The 22,215-nt window shown below is 46.6% G+C and overlaps 1 protein-coding gene across 2 annotated transcripts in view; it reads right to left on the minus strand.

Annotated features, from left to right (window-relative positions):
* The window catches only part of LOC141974762 (ephrin type-B receptor 5), a 128,515-nt gene that overhangs the window by 85,780 nt on the left and 20,520 nt on the right, over window positions 1-22,215 (minus strand). For both annotated transcript variants that reach the window (XM_074934737.1, XM_074934738.1), the window contains one exon: window positions 8,154-8,381. In XM_074934737.1, coding sequence (XP_074790838.1) covers window positions 8,154-8,250 — 97 coding nt within the window. In that variant the 5' untranslated portion in view covers window positions 8,251-8,381. The remainder of the gene's footprint in view (window positions 1-8,153; window positions 8,382-22,215) is intronic.

The following is a 22,215-nucleotide window of genomic DNA, read 5'->3' on the forward strand; positions in this document are numbered from 1 at the left end:
ATAAAACACAAGCAGGAGAACGAAACAGCGAAAATGTTCTTTAAAAATAAAACCTTTCAGGCCTTCTTGATACAGAATAAAGAATGAGCCCTCTTTTTTTTGACTTTGCAGATGCCATTTAAAAGACTGCTTCAAAGATAATTTCTTCTCAAGGTTATTACAAGACCTCCTCCAGCAAGCAATTGATTACTGTTGGGCACTTAAGATGATTTTCACTATATTAAGCCCAGTCAGTGTAAGAGTTAGGGGTAGAATGTAGGACTGCCTGGGCTCACAGCCCGATATATATTCTCTTACGCCAGTGACGCATTTTGGTAGGAAGATATGCTACTGAAGCAGCAGAATTATCCTTTTTACCATATCCTGAATTTGCCCAAAACATTTGGAAAGGTTATCCAGTGTGGTATGGAGCCATTCTGTAGTCTTGACAGTTCACTGTAAAGCAAAATTAGTCACTCACCCATACAGAACACATTTTTCCTTAGGTGCACACTTACCAAGTTTAGCCAAAAAAACCAAACACACAACTGCACGAACAGTACATGATTTTCAAACATTTATAACTAAGTCAAATCAAAACCAATTTCCTATATGACAAGACTGCACACTGTTCCTTGGGGAGGGCTATTGCACTGACAAAACGACTCTAATCTCAATCATTTGACCTCTTATATAAAGCTGCAAGTTTTTCTTATGCATGGTTCATAAAATGTAACCCCCCCCTCCATGGAGTTGGTTGTTCCTGGCATATTACAGTGAGCTTTTAGTGCAGTAGTTTTCAACCTGTGGTCCACAGACACCTGGGGGTCCACAGACTATGTCTAAGATTTCCAAAGGATTCCCACCTCCATTCGAAATTTTTTAGGGGTCCACAAATGAAAAAAAAGACTGAAAACCACTGATCTAGAGGACTTACCCCTGCACTACATCAGCAATGGCTACAAAGGTTCAGGAGTTTGCTTTCCAGATTGTCTAGAGTCCAGGACGGAGTTAGAACAAGCTGGAAGTTACATCAAGAACCAATCATAAACAAGAACTCAAAGATAAAGGGTTTGGTTTTACTTTTGGTGTTGTCTGTTGGGGCGGAGAAAAAAGCATCTCAGCCTGGCAGGTCCCCATTCAACTTCCCATTCCTACCCAAAGGGAAATTTGAACTCAGTGGGAGGTTACTGGGTCATTAAACAGCATCAGCTCAGCAGAGACTAGCAAGCCAGGAGATTCAGGAGTGATTCTAAGGCCTTGTCTACATTGCCACTTTACAGCGCTGAACCTGTCTCGCTCAGGGGTGTGAAAAAACACCCCCCTGAGTGATGCAAGTTTCAGCACTGTAAGGTGGCAGTGTAGACAGTGCACCAGCACTGGGATCCGCACTCCCTGTGCTGGGAGCTACTCCCCTCTTGGGGGTGGTTTTTTACAGCGCTTGGGAGAGCTCTCTCCCAGCGCTGATGCCACAACTACACAGCCACGTGAAAGCACTACCATGGCAGTGCTGCCGCAGCAGCGCATTAACGTTGGTAGTGAAGAGATACCCTTAGTTAGGCTGCCGAGAGCCAGCTTCACCTTCCAATGGACTCCAGACCAGGAAGCCTCAGCACAATCCTACCCTTCTAGGGGTGAAGATCATGTAAGAAATCCATGTTATTTATTTTGCTTGTGAGTTTTAAGCTGACCAATGATTACGGTGCTGTATCACCCAGTAAAGAACTGACTCCCTATCCACCATCTGCCAGGCAGGTGCTAGGAGGGAGCTGGGCCTATCTAAATCTGGGGAGGGGCAGGGTTTAAGGTATTGTTGATATTTTATTATTCTAGTTACTCCCATTCATTCATAATCCCCTATCCTTTGTGGGATATCATCTACCTAATAAAGTCCCCCCTGTTACTGTATTGTCACTTTTGGGATTGTGATAATTATTTTATTCCCTGTGTACTGGACTACACTCCTACTATATTATTTGACAGAAAACATTTTCCCAAGGGACAGAGCTCTTGTGTTCCAGGCACTAGCAGGGTCCCCCGTGGGTGGAGGCACCAGATGCCAAGATAAAGAACCCAGAAGCAATACCACTGAGGGTGAGAGGGAGGAAAAAGGTGGGGCTTGAGCCACACCTTAGGAGAAAGGCTGCAAATAGAGACATTTCCCTCCCATTTCCCTTTCACTGAAAAAAAATTTTTTTTCCCCTTGAAACGTTTCAAGGAAACAAAATGTTCACCTTGAAACCAAATCAGGAAATCTCAGCCCACAAATGTAATAGCTTCTCAAAGCTGTAAATGTCTGGAAACGGAATCATCATGGAAACTTATGCAACCTTAATTCTGGTGGGTTGCTTCCAGAACCCTGTTATAATGTTCAAGCAGTGAAGAGGCTACAAAAAATATCCATCTCCAAAACACCTTGCCCACATTTTCTACAGATGTTCTACCCTAGTTTAAGACTACACCTGTGAAATTTCAAGGGGTTTGGGTTCCATTGCAGTGAAGCTGACGTGTCAGGGTGTCAAATCTGTGTCAAGTGTCTTCAGTCTAGTGTCCTCCTCTTATGCTGAAGGAACCCAGGATTCATTCTGAATTGCCCCGGTGGGGGGGGAGGGGGAGGCTGCTCGCCCCGTTCTTGGCAAGTCCCTCGCCAGTTCTACCCAGAGAAGTGCGCTCTCAAAGGAAAATATATATTGGGTTTTTATTCTTTGCTCTTTTTTACTTCTTTATGATGTATAAAGGAAAGGCCTGAACATTTTATTATTTTTTCCTCCCTCCAAAAGCCATAACACTTATTTTCCTATTTTTTCCTTTATTTTTTATTCAGTATACATTAAGGTCTTGTCTGCCCTGCTTTTTCCATGATTGTAGAATGCTAGGATTATGACCATTCAAGCAAAACCTGGTTTGAGAAGGAAAGTGATTCATATTCAGGCTGTTTAAATCTAACTCAAATGCCTGAGAAACATTCAACAACAAAAAAGTCTCTTCACTGAAGATTGCTATACATAGTCCTACACCTTTAGTTAAAGCAGTGGCTCTCAATCTTTCCAGATTACTCTACCCCATCAAGAGTCTGATTTGTCTTGCATACCTGCAAGCTTCACCTCACTTAAAAACTACTTGCTTACAAAATCAGACACAAAAATACAAAACACACTATTACTGAATAATTGCTTACTTTCTTATTTTGTCTGTATGAAATTTTAGTTTGTACTGGCTTTGCTAGTGCTTTTTATGTAGCCTGTTGTAAAACTAGGCAATTATCTAGATTGATTGATGTACCCCTGGAAGACTTCTGCATACCCTTGGTTGAGAACCACCGAGTTAAGAGATGAGAAAGAATAGTCAGCATCTGAGGCTTCCAAGTATTCATTCTAAAACCAACAAAGATTAGACTTGAGATTCTTTATATTATATATTCCTTATATTTTCAAACTTTACCAGAAACACCTTCAATGATCAACGCTCTGCACAATATACTTCCAAGATCCAGGGGTTCTACACATGCCTCTAACAACACTGTTACTCCTGGGGGAATTCTGTGCCACTGCGTGTGACGTTATTGACTTGAACTGGGACCATATAGAACATTGTTGCAACCAAGGTCCTGTAGTGGCACCAAATCTTGTATAAAGGGGGTCAGATAAGGTGTCTAAGCATAATCATAACCAGCAAACCATAATCTCATCTATCTGTTTGCATGTATCATTTTTGTATTTAAAGATATAAGTATTGGCTATATACTGTCTATATTTCAAACTTATGCTATGCTTCTGGGTGACACCCCAGACAAGTTGGTGTCAGCTCTGCCTAGCCTGCTTGATGGCCCATTAAGGACCATCAGCTATACAATTGACTCACTGAGAGAAGGCAGACACGCCTTGCGACTCAGCGAGGTATGAAGGGACCTGCCTATGGAGAGAACTCTGAGGTTTTTCCATGCCATGTGATGAACAGCTTGTCTCTGGAACAAAGAAAGAAAGATAGATCACACGGCAAGAGAATATAAAAAGCTGCTGCAGCTCCTCCATCTTGTCTTCAATACTGCTTCATACCTCTGGAGGAACTTTGCTATGCTGAAGCATTGAACAAAGGACTGAATGACCCATCCCAGCTGTGGATGTTCTCCAGAGACTTGATTTGAACCTGCCGTTTATTCTATCACTGCTGCAAGCCTGAACCAAGAACTTTGCCATTACTGTATGTAATTGATTCCATTTAACCAATTCTAGCTCTCATCTATATCTTTTTCCTTTTATGAATAAACCTTTAGATTCTAAAGGATTGGCAACAGCGTGATTTGTGGGTAAGATTGGATTTGTATATTGACCTGGGTCTGGGGCTTGGTCCTTTGGGATTGAGAGAACCTTTTTTCTTTTACTGGGGTACTGGATATCATAACCATTTGTCCCCATAACGAGTGGCACTGGTGGGGATACTGGGAAACTGGAGCGTCTAAGGGAATTGCTTGTGTGACTTGTGGTTAGCCAGTGGGGTAAAACCAAAGTCTTCTCTGTTTGGCTGGTTTGGTTTGCCTTGGTGTGCCTAGAAACCCCAGCCTTGGGCTGTCACTGCCCTGCTTTAAGCAATTTATCCTGAATTGGCACTCTCAGTTGGGCCCCGCCAGAACCAGCCGCGTTACACTGCGCAACGCAGAATTTTGCCAAAATTAATGTGCGCGCAGAATTTCCTCCCCCTCAGAAATGGGCTGAAGTGCTGTTGGCCACCACTAGGGGCCGCTGGACCCAGCAGAGCCCAGCTCGCTCATAGAAGACACTGCTGGGAGGAGGGGGAGGAAGCTAGAGGGTTCCCAAAAGCTGCAGTTTCCAGCATGCCCTGAGGGAAAGAGATGATGGCATGCAGGAAACTCCACACAAGCTGGGGACTCAGCATGAGACTGTTTCTTCCTCTTGATCCCTGGGCTCTGAAGGGTAGGGGGCAGGTGTCTGGGCTGGGGGGGCGTGACTGGGTTCTGGGGGGGCCAGAGTCTGGGCTGGGGTGCCCTGTGGCTGAGCTTGGGGGGTAGGAGGTTTGGGTGTATCAGTGGGGGGGCACGGCTGGGCTCTGCGGGGAGGGGTTGTGGGTGTCTGGCCCCATGACTGGGCTCAGGGGGGCAGGAGGCAGAGAAACAGAAATTGGGTTGTCATAGGGGTTTCTTTAACTCTCTACTCCTGGGGAATTTTGTGTGTGTGTCTGTATTGATATAGACATACTTGCTGGCAGGTATTTTAAAATAAAATTACCAAAATAATTAAAACTGGGGTGATTATGTAGTGTTATTTTGAAAAATAAAATCTGCAGAATTTTAAAATATTGTGTGCAGAATTTTTAATTTTTTTGCACAGAAGTCCCCCAGGTGTACAAAATGTGGTATACCTCATTCAGTTCACTAAATGCTCCAACAACAACTATGTGAGTGAAGCTAGACAATCACTGTGCTCTCAAATGAGCTTACACAGGAAAATGATAAAAGGCATGAACACCAGGTCCCCTGTGGGTGAACACTTTTCACAAAGCAATCAATATATCTGACCTATCAGTCCTCATCCTCAAAGGAAACCTACACAACACTTTCAAAAGATGAACCTGGGAGCTTAAATTCGTAACTTTGCTAGATACTAAAAATCATGGTCTTAATAAAAACACTGGATTTATGGCTTATTATAGCAAACCCTCCCCCCCCCCTTTTTTTTTTTGGTCCTATGACTACAGGGGTGTTAAGGGAACCTGCTGGAAATGGACACAAGTTCTGGTGAAATCTAAAGGGCTAGTACTGTATGTAGGAAACCCCGTCCACCCCTTCAGTCAGGGTGTGGAGGGTCTGGTGGCTCAGACACATGGACAGCCTATGAGCTCAGTGCAGAGACAGACCTTCCTCTCCATGCTTGGGGCTTCCATTATTATATCAGAGGAAATCATGTCAGCACACCAAATCGGTTTATATTATAAATCTCAGCCCATCTCTCTTCTCTCCCCATCCCTTTCATATAAAGACATGTCTCTTCCTGCCCTTGATCTTAGTGACAATGCTTTAAATATGGGTTTCATTTTCCCTTTCATTTGTCCCCCAGTCTCTGTCCTCCTTTCCCCTTCCCTATCTCCCCACCCTCCATTTCCCCCTCCTCCTCTCCCTCTACGTCTTTCTTTCACCATCTCCCTCCTGCTTTCCAACTCCCTTTTTTTTTCCAAAGGCTTTCACGTGTGAGTGAGAGATGAGCATTCATCACAAACCAGTTCGGGTCAGTGAACATATGTGGCCACAGGGATTTTCCTTGGCACAAACAAGGGGGTTGTTTACAACATCTCTGCCCCTCTCCTTCTCTAATTCTGTCTCTCTCTCCCTCCCCCCTTTCACCTACACTCTCTTCTGCCCTTCCTTCTGCCAGCACTCTTCTCCTCCCTGCTTTTTCCTGTTCTCCCTCTTCCATCCTCCCCTTCTCCTTCAGTGGCTCAGCATAAACTGCCCCCTGGTGTCAGTGTAGAACATTCCCCTCATGTCTGCAATTTTGGGGATGGTGGTTAAAAAACGTATAGGCAAGAGCTGCTGTTTGCAGCCCGATGGACACAGTCTCATAGAAGAGTATCAGGTCTTTGGAGACTGAATTCCACAAAACAGGCGTGACATGGGTGTGACGGGTTCAGTCACAGAGATCCCCTTGGGACGGTCACCTGACAGGCTCAGAGGTAACTTCAGCACAATTTCCCTGCTAGCTTGGAACTTCCAGAACCCTGCCTTGCTGAGCCAGACACAGTAGCCTGCTGCAACACAGACCCAGGTCTGGTTCATGCCCCCAAAGCTGCAGACTTTAACCAAAAACTGCTCAGCAGGTCACCTATCTCCAGCACCCAGACCCCAATGGCATCCAAACCTCAAATAAATCCATTTTACTTTGTATAAAGCTTATACAGGGTAAATTCATAAATTAGCTACTCTCTAGAACACTGATAGAGAGATATGCACAGCTGTTTGCTCCCCCAGGTATTAATCACTTATGCTGGGTTTATCAATAAACAAAAGTGATTTTATTAAGTACAAAAAGTAGGATTTAAGCGGTTTCAAGTTATAACAGACAGAATAAAGTACATCACCAAGCAAAATAAAGCAAAAACATGCTAGTCTAAGCCGAATACATTAAGAAACTGGTAACAGATAAAATCTCACCCTCAGAGATGTTCTAATAAGCTTCTTTCACAGACTGGACTCCTTCCTAGTCTGGGCCCAATCCTTTCTCCTGGTACAGTTCCTGTTAGCTCCAGCTCAGGTAGTAACTAGGGGATTTCTCATGACTGGAACCACCTTTGTTCTGTTCCACCCCCTTATATAGCTTTGGCACAAGGCAGGAATCTTTTGTCTCTCTAGGTCCCCACCCCTCCTTCTAAATGGAAAAAGCACCAGGTTTAAGATGGATTCCAGTACCAGGTGACATGGTCATATATCCTGTGAGACCCCAAGCCTTCATTCTTCCTGGCCTGACTCACAGTAAGACTTGCAAGTAAACAGAGCCATTTACAACCAATTGTCCTAGTTGATGGGAGCCATCAAGATTCCAAACCACCATTAATGGCCCACACTTTGCATAATCACAATAGGACCTCAGAGTTATACTTCATATTTCTAGCTTCAGATCAAGAATGATACATGCATACAAATAGGATGAACACACTCAGTAGATTATAAGTTTTGTAATGATACCTTACAAGAGACCTTTTGCCTAAAGCATATTCCAGTTACATCAGATCCATACTCATAAGCATGTTTCAATAAAACATATGGAGTGCAACATCACAATGGGCAATAGCAATACAAGCATCCCACACATTCTAACCAATCCCCCCCCTCAACTGCCTTACCCCTGGGAACGAGAGGGGAGTTTTGTCTCAATGCAGATCTTGGCCTCTCTGCCAAGACAGCCAATAGGGATGCTGAGTAATGCTATTGGTGCTTATTGGAATGTGGATGCCTGTCCCACTAAGAACTGGACTAAGACCCTCCACGACTCATAAAACATTGAACACCCATCAGAGAGGGACACATTTTGGTCATTACTGATCTGGAGCAGGAGCAGAACAGGTTAGATGCTGGAGGCTCCATAGCCTGCTCCCCAGCACCCCCTGAGCCATTCAGTCTCCTCAGGCTTTAGAAAGAGGTTACCTTAACTAAAACCTGCTCTTACCTTCCAGTGAGGCGGCTAGGTGAAACAGACAGACCAGCCACAGCCAACCCATTCCCACTGCTCTTCTCCTTGCCCTTAAGGCAGCGTTAAGATCCATGTAGCTTCTCCAGGGACTCCACCATCTCCAAACAACACCCCCCACTCCCTTCAAGAGTTCCAAGGTGGTGTTAGGTGGGTCAGGGCCTCTCCAAGCCAAAGCACAAGTGTCTCCACACAACAGGGATGACTCTGGAGAGACAGAAGGTGAAGAAAGGAAATCAGGTAGCTACAATTTCAAGCTATAACATGGCAGCTTCATAAGTACCAAACACAACCCTACCCCAGCATATGCTGTGCCTGACCCATAGTTGGAGAGTTATATCACAGACTGAATGCGTGCAATGACAGCACTGCCCCTCCCCCCTCCTCATTCCCCATGCCTCAGCAGTGCTTTAGGAGGCCTCCAGACTCCTGCAGATGCTGCTGTCTCAGCAGGGAGTGCTTCACTGAGTCAGTATTGACCCAGGCCCCCAGCATGGTGCTAGCGGGCCCTGTCCCTGCATGGCCAAGGCCCTGTCCCTGCATGGCCAAGGCCCTGTCCACTTGCAATCATTGGAAACATCCCATGGCACTTTTTCAAAAAGAGTGGAGCTGTTAAACCTTGTGCCCTTTCCAAATTCCAGCCCACGTAATTGCATTTTGCCTCCTTAGAATTTCCAGGGGCAGTTTCAATGAGAAAGATTATTTTTCAGATCCTGTAACACTGTTGTGTAAGACTGCTGACATATTTCATCCCAGAGATAGATGCATTTCAGCTTCAGGACAGTTATCCCTGCAAACATTTATGGTTTTAGCCCCACAACACCTCTGGCACCTAAGGAAGCGTTATCCCCATTTCAGAGATGGGGAAATAGGCAAAGAAATTGACTGACTCTCGGTCAAACAGGAAGTGTGGAACAGCCAAGGAAAGAACCCAAGTCCCAGTCTAATGCCTTAACCAAAACTTTGTGCTGCCTCTCTGTATAAAGATAGTCTGTAAAGCCCATCCTTCATCAGGCACCATACACACCTGCAGCAGCCATACTGAGAAAGTGGCATCACAAAGAGGATTCACTCAGCCTACCACAGTGCAACAGCTTTGTAACACCAGGTCCTTCTGGGCCCAACCATCAGCAAACACTGCTCAGTCCCCATCCCTCCACATAAATGTCATGGACACATGTAGGTTACTCATAGGAAACAATACATTTTGTTTCTTTAGGGCAACATTCATGTAGCATTCCGAAAGGCACTTCAGGGAGACAGTCAAGCGTAACCTAAGTAGAAAGACAAGGTTCTCAGGCAACACGGAAAGAGGGGAAATGGCTGGGCTAGAGGGGGGAGGGCAGAGTTGCAGTTAGAAGAGCCAGGCATGCAGGGATCATCTCCAGATCCAGCAGCGAGGAAAGAAAAGCAGGGAGGAAAGTCTGGGGGAGCAGAGGGTGGAAAATTTGGGGTCGGGTAGTAGAGTGGAATTTGAGTTGCTTTATTTGTGTGAGAGAAAGAGGCAACGCCAGACAAAGAGGAGAGTGTCCCTTCCTGTACAGCCCTAGTGAGACTGCACTAGAATGCTGCATCCAGAGGGATTAGAGCAGGGGTGGGCAAAATTTTTGGCCCGAGGGCCACATCGGGGAATAGAAATTGTATGGTGGGCCATAACTGCTCACAAAATTGGGATTGGAGTGCGGGACGGGGTGCGGGCTCTGGGCTGGGACACAGGGGTTTGGAGGGCGGGAGGGGGATCAGGGCTGGGGCAGGGGTACGGGAAGGGTGCAGGTTCCAGCTGGGGGTGTGGGCTCTGGGGTGGGGCTGGGAATGAGAGGTTTGGGGTGCAGGAGGGTGCTCCTGGCTGGGATCGAGGGCTGGGGCAGGGGAGAGGCTCAGGGGATGCAGACTCCAAGCGGCTCCCAGAAGCAGTGGCATGTCCCTTCTCCGGCTCCTATGCAGAGGCGCAGCCAGGCAGCTCTGCACGCTGCCCCATCTGCAGGTACCACCCCTGCGCGTAGTAGCCAGAGCAGGGCCATGCCGTAGCTTCCAGGAGCCATGTGGTGCAGCCCCCGACCCTACGCCCCAGCCGGAGTGGGGCCGAAACACACGTTCCGGCCCTGACCCAGCACCCCGGCCAGAGCACCGGAGCGGGGCCGAGCCGCGTGGTCCGGCCCCCAACCCAGCACCCCAGCCAGATTAATGGAGCAGGACTGAGCCATGTGGTGCGGCTCGTGGGCCGGATCCAGCCTGCGGACCATAGTTTGCCCACCCCTGGATTAGAGCCACCCCAAACATCAGGAAGATGTAGGAAAACTGAAGGGAGCTCAGAGAAAAGCAAGAAGCATGATTCAGGGGGACTGATTTGTGAGGAGAGATAAACAGAACTAATTAAATATAATTGGGACAAACGACTAAAATGTGTGCGTTGGGAAGTGGGGGTGAGGAGACTACAGTAATTGGCTCCAAGTCTTATAAAGGTGTAAACACTGAGAAAGGAGAGAAGCTGATTGCAGGGGTCCCAGAGAGCAAGGGGATGAAACAGAGCAAAGGGGAATATTTCAGGCTGGCTAATCAGGAAATATTTCATAACAGTGAGAACTATTAGACTGTGGTGAAAGAGTCTCCCCAAGGGAAGTGGTAGAAGATCAATTGCTTGAGCCATTTAAAACTTGACTGGGATGCCTGGGAGAATACTCTGTAGAGAGCTGTAAATAATAACCTTCTGTCCTCCTATGCAGTCTTTAATACCAAGATCTAAAAGCACTTTACTATGTTAGCAGACCCCTGAAAGGGAGATATTGTAAGTATTGTGACCACTGTTTTACAAAGAGGTAAACAGAGGAACAAAAACAAATTCAACCCAGGCGTTAAGTGCAGAACTATCCACTGAAACCAATGGAATTTTATCCACTTATATCAGGCCTGACTTTGGCCCACGGGTGAAGGGAATTGCCTAGTGTCATGCAGTAAGTCAGTGGCAGAGCTGGGAACATAACCCAGGAATCCTGACTTTGTTCCAACCACCAGATCTCAGTCTCAGTGTTGGGTCAGACAGGCAATAGTGGGAAAATTGACAAAATGTGGCTGACGATTCTTATCAGGAATAAGGCAGAATTTGAAACAAACTGATAGAAGTAGACCCACTGTTGGCCTGGGGAAATAGCCACTCTCCTTCCCCACCCATCTGTGGGGTACATTATCTGCCTAGTTTATACTGCTCTCTCAGTATTCCTAGCCCCAGTGAGTTTGCGTTGCTCTTTACTTGGCAGCACACATCCCTTTGTCAGTCTGGATTAGGTTGGAAAATTCTTTTTTCCCCCCTTAAATAAATTGTGGCTAATCCCAAAAGCTGGTTTTGGTTTAGACAGCAGCAAAAATGTAAATACCTGCAGATTTCAGATGCTCTCTCTTCCCCCAGCCAACATGCTGGCCCAAAAATAAGGACAATGGAAGATGTTATGGCTGGGGGCCATGTATTTATATGGGATGGCAGGAGAAAGCATTTCCTTCAGAAATTGAAGAGTACTGAGGCCCTAATCCCAAATTTAGTCTCCTGCCCTTTCCTCCCACTCCTGCTTGAAACCCAGACCTGACCATCTCCTGGTTCTTCCATCCTAAGTGTCCTGCACACACCTCTTCCAGTACTGAACCCTCCTGTTACTAGGGTGACCAGACAGCAAGTGTGAAAAATCAGGACAGGAGGTGGGGGATAATAGGTACCTAAATAAGACAAAGCCCCAAATATCAGAACTGTCCCCATAAAATTGGGACATCTGGTCACCCTACCTGTTACCTCTCAGCAACCTCAATCTAGCCCAGCTTCTCACCCACCCCTTCACTACTACAGACAGACACCCTGTCCTGGTCACCTATGCAGTTCCTTCTTACCACTCCCACAAGGATATTCAGTTCAGATCTAATTCTCTCTGATGCAGAATTCACCTATCCTTCCCACTCTGCCAGCCCAAATGAGAACCTTCCCAGTGTGGAATCCCTCAGTGCCTCCCTGCTCCGCTTCCCTCTCTCCCAACCACTCATAATGGGCTGTTCCCACTGTCAATCACTCTTGCATTAACTCCTCCATAACAAGCTTCTTGTATTGCCCCAATGCTCATAGCTCCCTAACTCCTGAATGACCTCTAGTTCCCAGATGGTGCTGGGAATTAGACAGTGTCCAAAAAGAGAAATGGCTCTTCAGTCTCCTCAAACTTCTGGAGGGAAGAGTTGCTTTAATGATTCTGTCCAGTAGAGCAACCAGAAAGGAGTCCAGTGCAAACCCATAAAGGATGCTCAAACGACTCAGACATTGCCTATGCTAAGCAACTAAGCACTGAAAGAAACTATTGCTGGGATCACCCAGAGCCTGCAACATCTCTGTTATTTATTATTAGTATTACCATTGCAAGTATTTATTTTGGTATCATTAATGTGCAATCTGGATGCCTCACCAGGCTTACACTCAGATATTCAAGATCTCAATAAAAAAAAAAGAGACTAAATATCATGGTGGTCCCCTGCAACTTTGTTGATCTATACAGAAACCAGCATCCAATCAGCTGGGAAGGCGAGCTCTTTCTTAAAGATGCCTGGGTGATGTTTAGTCATGTTTCTGTAGTGAGATATAGCAGGCATTGTTCATGGTTATGCTAAAATAGTTCTGTCACAAAAAGAAAAGGAGTACTTGTGGCACCTCAGAGACTAACCAATTTATTTAAGCTTTCGTGAGCTACAGCTCACTTCATCGGATGCATACACAAGGTGCCACAAGTACTCCTTTTCTTTTTGCGAATACAGACTAACACGGCTGTTACTCTGAATTCTGTCACAAAGAAGCTTGGTGTGTGAATATGGTACATTAGGGGTGGGCAAACTACAGCCCGGAGGCTGAATCTGGCCCGTCAGGGCTTTGGATCCAGCCCGCGGGATTGCCACCCCCGTGGCACCGCAGGTGCCGCATCGCTCCCGGAAGTGGCTGGCACCACATCCCTGCAGCCTTGTGTGTGTGTGTGGGGGGAAAGAGGCCTCCATGCACTGCCCCCGCCTATGGGTACCTCCCCCGAAGCTCCCATTGGCCGGGAATGAGGAGCCACGGCCAATGGGAGCTTCAGGAGAGATACCCAGAGGCAAGGGCTGCACGCAGAGCCCTCTGTCCCCACTCCCCCAGGGCCACAGAGACTGCTGCACCCCTCCTGCACCCCAAAACCCTGCCCTGAGCCTCCACTGCACCTCGCACCCCTCCTGCACCCCAAGCCCCTGCCCTGAGCCTCCTGCTGCACCCTGCACCCCAACCCCCTGCCCTGAGCCTCCTCCTGCACCCAAACCTCCTGCCCTGAGACCCCTGCCACACTCCTCCTGCACCCCAACCCCCTGCCCTGAGCCCCCTCCCGCACTCCTCCCTGCACGTCTGCCCTGAGCCCCCTCGCACTCTGCACCCCAACCCCCTGCTGAGACCCCTCATACACCGCACACCCCTCCTCTGCCCCAACCCCTTGCCCTGAGCCTCTTCCTGCACACTGCACCCCTTTCCATACCCCGCACTCCATCCCGCACCCCAACCCTCTGCCCCAGCCCTATATTCATGGCCCTGCATGCAATTTCCCCACCCAGATGTGGTCCTTGGGCCCAAAAGTTTGCCCACCCTTGTTCTACATCATCTCAATGGCAAGCAGTGCAACACACCACTTCAGGCAGTCAATGTCATTGCAGCAGCTTCTCCACTCAGTGCACAGACGAGTTCAAGCATTCCCAACAACAACACATGCTAGTAGGTGGGGAGCACAAGCAGTGCTGAGCAAGCTCACATTGATTCCAGAGCCCCTCCACCCCCCGCCCCACTATCAGTGGCACTAGTGTTTCTACCGGAGCTGGAATAAGCTCTCAGGTGTGTGCCAGTTATTCATCTGAATTCTGCCCACCTGCACCACACTCATTGTTGCATGGCTTATTTGAGGCCACGTATATGTAGCTATGCGCATGCCAAATCTGTGTGGGACTTCCCCAGACCAGGTGTGGTCTGTTGTCAATCCACCACTTAGCCACAAGCACACACAAGGATAGTGACAGGGAAATGTACACTAGCACTTCTCTGCCAGCCTCATCAGTTTCCCCTGAATCTAAGCTTTTATTAAAATAAACCCTTTTGATTTAAAAGATAAATTTCCAGATGCATCCTTGCTGCAGTATAGTCTGTAGACAGCCTGAAGCCATAATTCACAGAAAAATGCAAACTGCTCCATTCACCTCAGTGGGACATTAACTCAGAAGCCTCATGATGTCAATTTAAAATATATGCATTAACTCTTTCAGTGCTGACCAGAAACATTAAGCTATCTGGGGAGTGTGGCCAAAACTGGGTATTGGAGGAGGAATTTGGGCACAGTACTACCATTCGACCCCAGTGTGACCTGTGCTTGAGCAACCCACCCGGAATGTGAGGAGGGAAAGGAAAACTCAAAAATTTCCATTCAAAAACCAAAGCCACATAATACCTACCCTGCATTTGGGTCACTCTGTATATCCCTTCTGTGCACAGGGACTCCGTAAGGGGAGCAGGAAGGGAGTAGGGGGGCATAAGGAGGGGAGAAGGTACACAGCCTGTTCAGCTACCGTAAAAGCATCTTGGAGAGGAGCTGGGGGTCTGACAGGATTACCTTTACCAGGTGTCTATGTGGCCATTCCTTTAAGCTCTGGGTTTTCTGAGGATTTAACTGAGCAGGGTAGAGAGGGGAGGAGGGATTACCAGTCCCTGGTGCCCCTTGCATTGTGGAAGCTGAGCCTGGTGCCCCCACTGAGTAGTGTCCTCCAGGAGACTTGAGTTTGATTCCCCAGTCCCACTCTCACTCCCCCTAGCCTGACAGGGGCTGGGTCACAGAAGGTGGCACCACAGCCCTGCATTTCAAAGTAGAAGGCCTGATATCAAGTACCAGTCTGGGTCTCTCCAGGCACTCCCTGGGGGGTAGAGGAGGTGGGAAGGGCTGAGGGTTTGGGGAACGCTGTTGGGGAAAACTCCACCTGTCAGTCATAGATCATAGAACATCTAGATCATAGAATATCAGGGTTGGAAGGGACCTCAAGAGGTCATCTAGTCCAAACCCCTGCTCAAAGCAGGACCAATCCCCAATTTTTGCCCCGGATCCCTAAATGGCCCCCTCAAGGATTGAACTCACAACTGTGGGTTTAGCAGGCCAATGCTCAAACCACTGAGCTATCCTTCCCCCCCACACCCCCCCCAGAGGAACAGTCAACAAGGAACAGCATTGACTAGGTTCTGGGACAGCTAGTACCTGAGGAATCTGACCTCAAGTGCGAAGGGGCTGTAAAGGTAACAATCCCCACAGCTCCAAGAAGGGACTCTAGAGCAGACTACATTGCAGAGGGATCTCAGACCCTGACAGTAGGAAAGGCCTGGACCAAATCCTCTACTCTCCCCAGTCTCCTTGTTACCCCCAAGGGATCTTCTCCAAGTCACCTCAGTCCTTCACAGAGCTGCCCTACTCCCCCCCAGCCAGCTTTACCTGCCCACTCTGCTCCTGGCCTGCAGTGGAAACAATGCTGTTCCCAGCTTCCCTATGCAGCACTCAATCCATCAGTACAAGGCCAAGCTTGTGTTACATTTTCTCCTCCCCTACCACCAATCATTAAAACCCAGTTGACTTGGCTGCCCTTGTTTCCTCAAACACTCTTCAGGGTGGAAGGAGCCCTTTAAAAATTTCTTTTGGAATTCTCCTTCCTCTTCTTCCCCATTCTGTACTGTGAGCGTTAACAACCTAATATTATTTATCAGTAAGGTGCATCCAAAGAGGTAGGTGGGAGCCTGACTGCAGGAGATTCAACACGCTGTTGTACCAGTACCTCTGTTCTGTTCATTGATACATCAGGTTTAAGTCACAGAGGAGTGAACATGGGAGTGAGTATCTCACCCCTCTGGTGCTAAACTGGGACTCATGCTGATGTCATAAGTCAGATGGAGGACAGTGCTTTTCCAACTTCCTGTATTGTAGTACCTGTCGCTGCCACTGACATACTGTATGGCCTTTGGCCAGTCACTATACCTCTGTGTCTCAGTAAGATAATACCCATCTGCCTCCCAGAGATCTTATGAGGATTAATTAACCAATGTCTGTACAGTTCTCTGAACACATACATAATAATAAAACCTAATGCTACCTACTCTGCCTATCAATACGAATAACAAATTCTACCTACCATACTAATACGGTTATATAGTGCTGTTCATGCACAGATCATAAAGATCCGTATGAGGACTAATTTTATCACTATGTACCTAGAGCAGGTGGTGAATGGCAGGAGAATTACAGTCCATTGAATTGGGCATGGTCTTAATATTACTTAATGTGATTTTCCCTGATACTTCATTCAGGTGTCTATAGCAATGTATGGGAGGGAGCATTTAATTCAATGAAATAACTTTGTTGTGTTGATGGTATTTTACCCTCTATTACTACTTAGAGCTATTTTGAATGACTCCAAGGAAGGTAATACCCACACACTCTCAAAGAAACTGAGGAACCACATGATTAGCATCCTGTACAGCATACAGGAGAAGATCAACAATGAGCCCTCAAAACTGGAGATTCTCATACAAACCAAGCTTCCACAAACTTCCACGTGGCTGGACTTTACAAAAACGAGACAAGCCATTTACAACACACACTTCACTTTTCTACAGAGGAAAGAGGACAGTAAACTATCTAAACTCCTACATGCCACAGGGGGCTACAACAGTGGTACCCTCAACTCACTTAACGATATTGTTAGTCTATCCAACCACACACTTAGCCCGGAGGAAGAGTCTGTCCTATCTCGGGGACTCTTTCTGCCCCACCACCACCCACGAACATGATACAATTCTGTGTTGATCTGGAAGCCTACTTTCGTCATCTCCGACTTAAGGAGTATTTTCAACACACCACTGAACAGTGCACTGACCCACAGGAACCCTCCTACGAACATTACAAGAAAAAGAATTCAACGTGGACTCCTCCTGACAGTCGAAATGACAGACTGGACCTCTACATAGAGTGCTTCCGCAGATGTGCACAGGCTGAAATTGTGAACAAACAGCATCACTTGCCCCAGAACCTCAGCCGTACAGAACACAATGCCATCCACAGCCTCAGAAACAACTCTGACATTATAATCAAAGGGGCTGACAAAGGAGGTGCTGTAGTCGAAATGAACAGGTCAGATTATGAACAGGAGGCTGCCAGGCAACTCTCCAACACAACATTCTACAGGCCACTATCCTCTGACCCCACCGAGGAGTACCAAAAGAAACTATACCATCTGCTCAAGAAACTCCCTGCTACAGCACAGGAACAAATCTACACAGACACACCCCCAGAGCCCCGAACAGGGATATTCTATCTGCTCCCAAGATCCATAAACCTGGAAACCCTGGACGCCCCATCATCTCAGGCATCGGCACTCTTACAGCAGGATTATCTGGCTATTTGGACTCTCTCCTCAGACCCTACATTACCAGCACTCCTAGCTATCTTCAAGACACCACCGACTTTCTGAGGAAACTACAGTGCATTGGTGATCTTCCCAAAAACACCATCCTGGCCACCATGGATGTAGAAGCTCTTTATACTAATATTCCACATGAGGATGGACTACAAGCTGTCAGGAACAGTATCCCTGATGAGGCCACGGCACACCTAGTGGCTGAGCTTTGTGACTTTGTCCTAACCCACAACTACTTCAGATTTGGGGAAAACTTATACCTTCAAGTCAGTGATACTGCTATGGGTACCCGCATGGCCCCACAGTATGCCAACATCTTTATGGCTGAATTAGAGCAACGTTTCCTCAGCTCTCGTCCTCTAGCGCCCCTCCCTCTACTTGCGCTACATTGATGACATCTTCATCATATGGACCCACAGGCTGGAGGCTCTTGAAGAATTCCACCTGGATTTCAACAATTTCCACCAACCTCAGCCTGGACCTGTCCACACGTGAGATCCACTTCCTGGACACTACAGTGCAAATAAGTGATGATCACATAAACACCACCCTATACCGGAAACCTACTGACCGCTTATACTTACCTACATACCTCCAGCTTCCATCCAGGACACTTCACACGATCCATTGTCTACAGCCAAGACCTAAGATACAACCGAATTTGCTCCAATCCCTCAGACAGAGACAAACACCTACAAGATCTTTATCAAGCATTCTTAAAGCTACAATACCCACCTGGGGAAGTGAGGAAACAGATGGACAGAGAGAGACGGGTACCCAGAAATCACCTACTACAGGACAGGCCCAACAAGGAAAATAACAGAACACCAATGGCCATCATGTACAGCCCCCAGCTAAAACCTCTCCAGCACATAATCAACGATCTACAACCTATCCTGGAAAATGATCCCTCATTCTCACACACCTTGGGAGACAGGCCAGTCCTCGCTTACAGTCAGCCCCCAATCTGAAGCAAATACTCACCAGCAACTACCCACCACACCACAGAAACACTAACCCAGGAACCAATCCCTGTAGCAAACCTCGTTGCCTACTCCGTGCCCATATCTACTCCAGTGACACCATCAGAGGACCCAATCACATCAGCCACACCATCAGAGGCTCATTCACCTGCATGTCTACTAATGTTATATATGCCATTATGTGCCAGCAATGCCCCTCTGCCATGTACATTGGCCAAACTGGACAGTCCCTACATAAAAGAATAAATGGACACAAATCAGACATCAGGGATGGTAACACACCAAAGCCAGTGGGAGAACACTTCAATCTTCCTGGACATTCTATAACAGATTTGAAAGTAACTGTACTTGACCAAAAAAACCTTCAGAAATAGACTTCAAAGAGAAACAACAGAACTAAAATTCATTTGCAAATTTAACACCATTAATTTGGGCTTGAATAGGGCCTGGGAACGGCTGGCTCATTACAGAAGCAGCTTTGCCTCTCCTGGAATTGACACCTCCTCATCTATTGTTGGGAGTGGACTACATCCACCCTGATCGAAATGGCCCTGTCAGCACTGGTTCTCCACTTGTGAGGTAACTCCCTTCTCTTCATGTGTCAGTATATTTATGTCTGCATCTGTAACTTTCACTCCATGCATCTGAAGAAGTGAGGTTTTTACCCACAAAAGCTTATGCTCAAATATATCTGTTAGTCTTCAAGTTGCCACCGGACTCCCTGTTGTTTCTGTGGATACAGACTAACACAGCTACCCCTGATACTTGACTCCAAGGAAGGTGTGGAGCTAGTACTGGGACTATGCAAGCGCTGGGCTGATGGATGTTTTAATGATTCATGAATTGTTTAACAATTTGATCTCGAGAGATTATATCTTTGTTAAATATTTCTAAGGTGCCTAATGTGGGATTTAATTACACTGACCTTAAAGGGAGTTCTCTTTTCACACTGTAATTTATAGTAGGCTTCCTGCAGTCTTTTTAATTGTTTATTTTTCTTAACAGAAAATAAAGGAAAGGAAAACAGTTGGACTTGTGCCCTTATGGGCTTCTTTATGACATCCAATGGCAGCATGAAAGGTTGGTTTGAATTCTTTCCTTTATATGAAAAAAATAAGAGGTTTATTTCCTGCTTATTTTTTACCTTAGAAATATCAGGAGTGTTGACCTTGTTTTCCCTCCTTTGGCTGAACCCAGGGATGCCCCTTTTTAAAAAAAAAAATGTCCATCAACCAACCCCCTTCTGTGCTTTCTCCCATGCTGCCCCTCATGCATGAGAGGATATTCCTGTAACTATCCATAAGGCCACCTCACTGTCCTCCTTAAACTCTTCTCTGTTGAGATACCTCAACTCAACAAGATAAACTCAAGCTGTTAAGGGCTTTGACCCCCATTTATCATGCTGACCAGTATGATCTCATTCTTTCCTTGTGCTCCCCCTGTTTGTTTTATCCATCTGTTGTCTACAGACTTACACTTAGGCCCGGTCTACACTTAAAAATTAGACTGGCCTAGTTACCTTGCTCAGGACTGTGAAAAATGTCACACCCTGAACACTGTAGTTTGGTCAATCTAACCGCTGGTGTGGATGTGGATAGGTCAAGGAAAGAATTCTTCCATTGACCTAGCTACCACCTCTTTGACAGGTAGATTAACTACATCAATGGGAAAACCCCTTCCATAGATGTAGAAAGCGTCTACACTACAGTGCTACAGGGGCACAGCTACAGCACCACAGCAGTGTCTCTGTAGCAGCTGTAGTGTAAATGTCCTTAGACTGGAAGCTTTTCAGGGAAGGGACTGTCTTTTTGCTTGTACAGTTCCTTGTACAATGGGGCCCTGGCCTCTAAGTGCTACAGTAATAGAAATAATAAATAAGAAGGCGTATGGTTGCTAATCTTTTAACAGACATTTTCTTCCAAGAGCTCATTAGGCATTTGAGTTAAATATGTATAGAGTGCGAGTGCAAACACACACAATCTTCTAAACAGTCTGAATAAAAATCTCTTCCTCTCACAACTGGGTTTCACTTGCTTGACAGTTTTTGAAGCAATAATCCTGTCAATTCATGAGTACTCCATAGAGTATTCCAAGGAAAACAAGACATACATTTCCAATATTAAAACAGGCCAAAAATAAACATTCCTAAAAATTTTTTTAGGCCTTTTTTATACATCACACAGAATCAAAAACCAGAACAAACCCATTTTTTGTCATTGCGTGTCCCCCTTCAGATGTCTTGTAAAAGCTGCCCTAAAAATAGAAAGGCTGGAGAAATTATATTTTTGGAATTCTCACATGAGAAATAAAATGGAGAGTGCCCAAAGGAAAAATTTTGTGGCTATCCCATCACATTCATCTTCTTTGCTAGCAAGAGTGGATAATAGCTCTAGCTACTGATTCTCCTGATCAATTTCAATCTATTATGTCTAGGGAAACTTCCCTTGATACAACCATGTAAAGGCCCTTGAAATGCAATTTTATCCACTTGGAAATGAACTTGATGCTTTCAACCTTTGAGTGTGTGATTAGGAAAGGATATATCTACAGAGAAGGGTGTTTAACATTTTGGAGGAAAAAGTGGTGAATTTACAGCCTGAGGGACAGAACACTAAAGCTTTCCTGAAGTGGCTCACTGAGTGTACAAAACAACCTTAAGAGCATTTGTGTGTCCTGACAGTCATGATCCATAGAACATTAGCTCCTTTTGGGTGAAAAAAACAATTCACCTTTGTGGTGTTTAGAATTCTTTGCAAATTGTTTCCCTTTCCTGCACCAGGAGCAAGAACAACATTTAGATTAACAATGTCATTTTCAGTCACTTCTGTGGCAGTCAGTGCCCCAAAACCATCACATAAACAAGTTTGAAAATACCAAGGAGATGTTTTTTTTAATCAAGGAAAGAAAATACATAACCTTCTTGCATAAAAGATAGAAGAAAGATAAATCATTTCCCCATACAATGTTCAGGCAACAGAGGTCAGAAGTAAAAAGCTCATGTCCCATGTAACGGGGCGGGACACACCCCTGCGGCACCTCTTGCTGGTCATCCAGGGAATTAGCTTTTCCAGACTCTGGAGCGCCCTCTGCAGGCCAGTATCCTGCTTGCCGCTGGGCCCAAGTCCCTCCTGGACCCCGGTGCCCCTTTCAGGCCAGGGTGCTGCCCCCTGGCAGTACCCCCACAGATCTGAGTCTCCCCTCCCCAGGGAACCCCCACCCTCTATCCCCACCTCACCTCACCTCACCTCAGTCTATGGCCACTGCCAGTCATCAACAAGTTCCCATTCCCTGGGGCAGACTGCAGTGTAAGTGCTACTCATCACCAGCAAGGGAGGTTTGGACCTGCTGCCTTTGCAACCCCAGTACCTTTCTTTGGCCTTTAACAAGGCCTGCAACCTGGGGGGTTTCCAGGCTGAAGCTCCCCAGCTTCTCTGGCCTTCCCCCAGCCCTGCTCCAGTCTTGGTACCCTGCTTAGCTCCTAGCAGCCAGGCCCATCCCTCTCCACATCAAGCAAGTGAGCATTTGCTCCTGGCCCACTGCCCTCTTATAAGGGCCAGCTGTGCCCTGATTGGGGCATGGCCGCA

The sequence above is a fragment of the Natator depressus genome, chromosome 1 (assembly GCF_965152275.1).
Source record: "Natator depressus isolate rNatDep1 chromosome 1, rNatDep2.hap1, whole genome shotgun sequence".
Classification (NCBI taxonomy): Eukaryota; Metazoa; Chordata; order Testudines; family Cheloniidae; genus Natator; species Natator depressus.